This window comes from Hevea brasiliensis, chromosome 4 (assembly GCF_030052815.1).
Source record: "Hevea brasiliensis isolate MT/VB/25A 57/8 chromosome 4, ASM3005281v1, whole genome shotgun sequence".
In the NCBI taxonomy this organism is placed as follows: Eukaryota; Viridiplantae; Streptophyta; class Magnoliopsida; order Malpighiales; family Euphorbiaceae; genus Hevea; species Hevea brasiliensis.
Window position 1 is genome coordinate 112,644,512 of NC_079496.1, and position 7,481 is coordinate 112,651,992.

Consider the following 7,481-nt stretch of genomic DNA (forward strand, 5'->3'; position numbering starts at 1 on the left):
GTAAATAAATAAAAACAAAAGAAGAAAATTAATTTTAGTGCATGGAGAAAATATTCATCAAAAGCGCTTTATCTCTTAATAGATTAATTCGATGTGAATAGAATTAATTTTAATCTATTAGACTGAGAATACTTATAAAATATAAAAAAATATATATTATTTAAAATAAAAAGAAATTAAATATAAAATTAAAAGCTATTGCTTACAAATTTTAATAAAATTAATATATATAACTATATTGTATAGGACCCACCATAATCATCAATTTTATGATTTAAATTTTCATTAATTACCATGTTAGGATTAAAGAATTAAAATCTGACCTACTCAATATTGTATTGTTGTCTTTCTTTGGACGTGGTCTCTTCATGTCTGGTTAATTCCAACGTGGCAGGTTGCCATTGGCATTGTATCTTTCCAAGAAGATTCATACTCAAGCATGCTAAAATCTAAATATTTACCTTGAATGGGTAGTTCAAATACATATGAAAATGTATGTATTTAATTTAATGATTACCTTCAAAATCGTTTATATTAATCTTATTATTGTTCTTTTTATTAAATTTGTGAAGCTAATTTTCAGGTGAATCATATTATTAGGATTCGATTGAATTAAATTCTCGTAAATATCACTAATTTTTGTTAGAAGGGCTTATGTGAATATCACTTCCAACCTAATTGTGAAATATCATGTAATTAATAAAAAAAAATTACTGAAGTAAAAAAGTTTATGAACACGTTGATAAGTGTAGGGCAAGGCAAGGTGATTATGTTAATGGCGTGTCGGTTTTTACCTTAAAAGACTGAGGATCTTCAAAGGGTTGCAGGCAATGGCAAGAGCAGAGACAGTAGCTTGTAGTCCAAAAGCACAGCATGAAAGTGACACACACTGCTTCTGTGACGCATTAAGCAGTTACTAATTATAAAAAAAGAGAAAACTCATCTTAGAACTATGTATAATCCAAAACTAATCACTTTTAAAATATAATGATTATTTGATTATGCAAGAAAAGAAAATTAAGAAGCTTTGTTCAAACAGTCCAGCTGTAATTAAGTTCTTCTTTTTTGACCTGTCCTTTTCCCTTGCTTCCCTTCTAGGGTGCTTCCTGAGATGTGCTGCTACATAGTTGGAATCCACCTCTTCTTTGAAAAAATTTCTTTATTTGCTTTTATAGGATCATTTGTGGATTAACTTTAATAAGGGATTAAAACATAAATTACTCAATTATTTTTTGGGTCATTTTCAATCAAAGTCACCAAATTTTATGAATTATTTTAATAAAGTCATTTTTATGAATTATTTTAATAAAGTCATTCAACTTTAATTTGAATATTATTGAAGTCATTATGTATGACTGGGAATTATAGATTTTTAGGTTAAGTTAAATTAATTTTCACTCACTGTCAAATTTAAATTAATTTTCACTCATAGTCACTCAATTTTAAGTATTTTTTCATTACCACTAATTTTTTTAATAAACTAAAAAATCTCTCAAGTTCAATTCGAATAAACTTAAATTCTTGTAATATGTGAAAAAGGGTATTGACAAAAGACCTAAAATTAAGCAATTATAAGTAAAAATTAGTCTAAATTAATTTGAAAATCTATAATACCCGGTTATAATGACTTTAATAATACTCAAATTAAAGTTAAATGATTTTTTTTTTTAAAATAAAATTTAAGTGATCTAAATAAAAATAACCTATTTTTTTAGAATAATAAAATTCAAAGGATCAATTATTGTCTAAACCTGTTCCATCATGGATTTAAGATATAATTGATTTATTTATTTAATAGATGAACCCATTATATATTTTATATTTTGAGTTCATAATGAATCGAGTTTAGAAAAGAAAGAAACCAAAATTCAAACTTTAAATGGCTTCCCCTCATTTAGTATTAATACCAAATAGGAATAAGTTAAACTACTCTAATTGGTTCAGTTGGAAGCCACTTGGGAATTTTATATCCTAGCAGCTTTTACTTGCTTCATTATGACACTTTTGCTATTGCTAGGTTGGGTACCTAATACACTAAAAACACTGACTTAATTAAATATATATTATACCATCTTAATTTCTCATTAACACACAAATCACTTAATAATCGGATAAATTTTAGCAATTGTCCCTGAACTTATATAGTTATAACGTTACAGTCCTTTAATTTTAAAATGTAACATAAAACCCCCTAAACATTCAAATTTTACATAGTAAAATTCCTCTGACTTTTAATTACTGATTTTTCAATTAGAAACTCATGTGAATAGCTCCCACATGGCACTTAGTCTACATTTCTCTCTCATCTCTAATGCAAAGTATAAAATTATTCTCTTTATGCATAAAAAAATTATTCTGTTTATAGAGAGAAAAATTATTCAATTTACATATGGCTTGAGAGAGAAAAGAGAAATACTGACTAAGCTCTATACTGAAACTGTTCAGGTCAGCGTCTAACTGAAAAATTGGTAATTGGAGGTTAGAGGGATTTTACTGTGTAAAATTTAAAAGTTTATGGAGTTTTATGTTACATTTTTAAGTTGAGGGACTGTAATGTTACAACTAGATAAGTTTAAGTGCAGTTATCAAATTTTATAATATACTTAACAAAAAAAGTCTTAAAAAAAAGAAATTAACAAATAACCTATTTAGAGTTTATCATTTAAAAGATAAAAAGTTCACTTATGATCAGATGGTATCTTGAAATTTTACTGTTACATTATCCATACATTATAAGAAACAAAATTTAAAATTTGTTGATAAATTAATTATATCACATTAAAATGTGGATATATAATTTATCAATAAATTTTAAATTCAATAGTAAATTCATCAATGGATTTAAAATTCATTTGTACAATACTTAAAATAAAAAAATAAAAATAAAAATTACTAATGGATTCTGAATCCATTGCTAATTAATTTATGAAGAGAAAAATTTCTGCTTTTCTTTTTTAAAAGATCACCTTTTTATTTCAATTCGCAACAAATTTTAAAATTTATTGTTAAATTTAAATTCATTGATAAATTTTAGAGGAAAAAAATGTTAACCAGCGTTTTTCTTTTTAAATTAGCAATAAATTTTAAAATCCATTGTTGATCCATTGATAAATTGTGATATAAATTTGGCAGAATCCTATTCGCTTTTTTTTTTAATTTTTTTTATTTCATTAATTTATTTTCCTACTTTCTATTATTTTTTTGATCCTTTCATTTTTAGCTATCCTTTTCCATTTTATTAATATATATTTTTTTCATTTTTTTATTTTTATTAATATATATATTTTTTTATTTTTTCATTTCACTCTTTTTTTTCTTTTCTTTCATTATATTGGTTTTCATCATTATCTTGTTCTCATTTTCATTTTTTTCTTTTTTTTTTTCAAATTTCACTCTATTAATTCTATCATTTACTCTTGTCTAATCTATCATTAACTTAAGATGCTGACATGCATATATACGAGACTCATACATAAAATAGATGGGATTCACATATTTACGTCTTAGATGTATAATAGATCATATTATTTAAATTTTTTCCTTATCATTTAAATTATAATTAATAAATATACTTACATGATAATATTATTCAAATTGCATGAAAATGAATGAAGTTTGTCACGCTAACAAACCATTAATAGCTTTAAGGGATAATATAACGAATGATTTTTCTTGTCTAAATCTGGTGTATCATGAATCCAAAACATAAAGCGTATGATGGAATTTAATTATTAATTGAATATATAAATCTCATATATTTATGTTTTAGATTTATGGTAGATCGAATTTAGGTAAGAATTTCTCTGTAATAAAAAAAGAGTACTATATATTTTGATTGAAAAATTAAATTTTTATTGCTGAAAAAGTAAAATATTAAATTACACAGTACACTTTAAAATAATTCATAAAATCTCCAGATCTAGGGGAATAACATTGGTTGATATTTGTCTGTCTGTTACAGACCAAAGCCGAGGAACAATCGTCATTGATTTCTTATTTTCACGTTCTCAATTCTGCAATAAAATGCAATCTAATCTAGCTAATATATCTATTAATATTGCAAAATCTGAGCCCTTTAAAGGGCTTTCTGTTGATTCTTGATGATATATATATATATATATATATATATATATATATATAATATATATATATATATATATATATCTCGAGCGCCCCGCGTCGATGATTTATATCCCCACGTCGATGATTTATATACTTATAAACAAGCATATATTCTCCTCATCGACTGTTTTAATTTAATTTCTTATTGATTTATTTTTATTTTTCTTTGGTTCTGATTCCTCTTGGATGTTGTTTATTCTCTAGGTTTGTTAGTTGAAGTCCTACACAAAACAACACAATCTCGACAAGTATCTTAACTCTTACGTATAGGCATGCAAATTGTCAACCAAAACTATGGCACATTGTAGATATGCATCTTTTATCTACATTATGCCTGCATTTTGTTTTGTGTACTTAAGAGCTAATCCCTCAAGTGATCAAGCTTAATCACTTGACGGATTAGCTCAATAATCTTCATTAACCAGGTTTATCAAGCAAGGCAAGTGTGGGGATTTGACTTCAAGTGCACCGCTAGCTAACATCTTATGTATTATGTGTTCAGACGTACAGAAATGCTTTTCAGTCATAAGGAGAAGCTCGATCATTAACTAGGATGTTTAAGGAGTAATGATGTTATAAATTCTGTTGCTTGGAGTTTAAGAGTGGGGCCATAAAATCTTCTCAAAGCTTCTATTTTGTCTTAATTATGTTCCCAAATCAGAATCTTAATCTTGTTTAAATTGGTATCTTTGTCAGATCATCAGAGCTTAACTACTCCTAGATCTCTTGAAATATTTTGCATGCTGCACCACTTTCTGAGTATTCCTTATTCTGATCTCATGCATGATTTTGGTTTCAGTAAGGAAAAAATTTTATATATGGCTTCTTTGTTCAGGAAAAAGGATTTGATTAGTCATAGATTTTAGGAAGTGGGGACTTGAAAAGAAAACACATCCACCATTAAAAAAAAAAAATAATGGGTATTAATTAATGATATCTAAATCATCTCTAATATTGTGAGATCTTGAATTCGAGTTCAATCTGAGTTATTTATTAAAAAAAATTAACTAAATTAAACAAAAAGTAATTATTAGGAAGCAATGAAAAGGATTAGACATGAAGAAGTGAAAATTTAAGTAATTAAAAAAAAAAAATTAACACCCACCCCGGCCCCTACCAACCACCATATTCTTTGTAGATCTTATGAAGATTGAGATAAAGAAAGCTTTGGGAAGATGACAGAAACGAACAGTTGGCAAATGGAGATAAAAATTTCATCCGTAAATGGTGAGAGGGATTTTTGATACTGCTTACATATTACAGAGAATCAATTTTATATATATATATATATATATATATATATATATATATATATATATATATATATCCCAACACCAGGCAAGTTGTGGGTCCCTTTTTTTAATGTCCAAGACTCAAAGCTATGAGACCTTGTGCTATATATAAGAGGGCTATTGATGTAGGCTTCATTCAGCAATTCTCAAGAAGCATATCCTCTCTCTCTCTCCTTCCATATACACATAAGGTAGATAGCTAGCTAGCTAGCTAGCTTTCTTTAATAGCAAGGCCTTATTATCATTTCCAAGAAAAGCTTAGCTCTAGCTATAGTCTTATTATGGCCATAGAGATTGAGCAACCTACTGTTGGGCTATCAAAAGTTGCAGTTTCTGAAACTCACGGAGAGGACTCTCCATACTTTGCAGGCTGGAAAGCATACGATGAAGATCCTTACGATGAATCGGAAAATCCTTCAGGAGTCATACAGATGGGACTCGCAGAAAATCAAGTAAGTTTCAGTCTCAGCGCAAGCTTATACCTTCATTTTGACCTTCAGCAACTGCTTGATTGATAATAATCCTTCTTCTTTTGTTAATTTCTACAACAGGTTTCATTTGACTTGCTAGAAGAGTACTTGGAAAAGCATTCGGAAGCATCTACCTGGGGAAAAGGGGCACCTGGATTCAGAGAGCATGCCTTGTTTCAAGATTATCACGGGCTAAAATCTTTCAGACAGGTACTTCCTTCTACCCATATTTATTTAACTTGCGTTATCTATGTGATTGCATAAAGAAAAATTCTGACAGGTTATATGTATTAATTTGTACACAGGCAATAGCAAGTTTCATGGAACAGATTAGAGGGGGAAGAGCAAAATTTGACCCCGATAGAGTAGTGCTAACTGCAGGCGCAACTGCAGCTAACGAGTTGCTGACCTTCATTCTTGCTGACCCTGGGGATGCTTTGCTCGTTCCAACTCCATACTATCCTGGGTAAGGACTAAGAACCATTGAAACTTGTTCTCCTTCATTTCATTTGTAGTATTATTTCCATTCCCATACGTACTATTGCTGAACTCCAATTTTTTTCTGGTTTTAATTTCCAGATTTGACAGAGATTTGAGGTGGAGGACTGGTGTGAAAATTGTACCAATTCATTGCGACAGCTCAAACAATTTCCAGGTCACTCCTCAAGCCTTGGAAGCTGCATTTAAAGATGCAGAAGTCATGAACATCAAAGTGAGAGGAGTGCTTATAACCAATCCTTCCAACCCATTAGGTGCCACAATCCAACGCTCAGTCCTGGAAGAGATTCTTGATTTCGTCACACGGAAAAACATCCATCTTGTTTCTGATGAAATCTATTCAGGATCCGCCTTCTCATCATCTGAATTCGTAAGCATTGCAGAAATTCTCGAAGCTCGCGGATATAAAGATTCAGAAAGAGTTCACATTGTTTACAGTCTTTCAAAAGATCTTGGTCTTCCAGGTTTTCGAGTTGGAACCATATACTCCTACAATGATAAGGTTGTTACAACTGCAAGAAGGATGTCTAGCTTCACCTTAATTTCCTCGCAAACACAACATCTCTTAGCTTCCATGTTGTCTGACCAGGAATTCACCAAGAATTATATTAAGATAAATAGAGAGAGACTGAGGAAGAGGTATGAAATGATCATTGAAGGGTTGAGAAATGCTGGGATAGAGTGTTTAAAAGGTAATGCGGGGTTGTTTTGCTGGATGAATTTAAGTCCTTTGTTGAAGACACAAACCAGGGAAGGCGAATTGACTCTATGGAAGTCTATTATCCGTGACTTGAAGCTGAATATATCTCCTGGCTCTTCTTGTCATTGCTCTGAACCAGGCTGGTTTAGAGTGTGTTTTGCCAACATGAGCGAGCAAACGCTAGAAGTTGCACTGAAGAGGATACATAACTTCATGGATCAAAGGAAAACAGAAACCAATTAAATCTCTTTTTACAGTAATATGCATTTTTTAATGGCTCCAGCCATTTTGATTCTTTAATTAGATGACAAAACCCAAAACTCATGATATATACTGTTTTATACATTCTTGTTTTCTTGCTTTGCAAAGCAAGTTTCCTGGAAATTCCATTTGTCTCAT

At 29.6% G+C, this 7,481-nt stretch overlaps 1 protein-coding gene across 1 annotated transcript; it reads left to right on the forward strand.

The window, feature by feature from the left end:
* The first annotated feature begins 5,575 nt into the window (after window positions 1-5,575).
* Window positions 5,576-7,481, forward strand: LOC131179083 (1-aminocyclopropane-1-carboxylate synthase 7-like). The gene is made up of 4 exons (XM_058144778.1): window positions 5,576-5,866; window positions 5,966-6,094; window positions 6,190-6,350; window positions 6,464-7,481. The coding sequence occupies exons 1-4, from the start codon at window positions 5,696-5,698 to the stop codon at window positions 7,323-7,325; spliced, it is 1,323 nt and encodes a 440-aa protein (XP_058000761.1). The 5' UTR covers window positions 5,576-5,695; the 3' UTR covers window positions 7,326-7,481.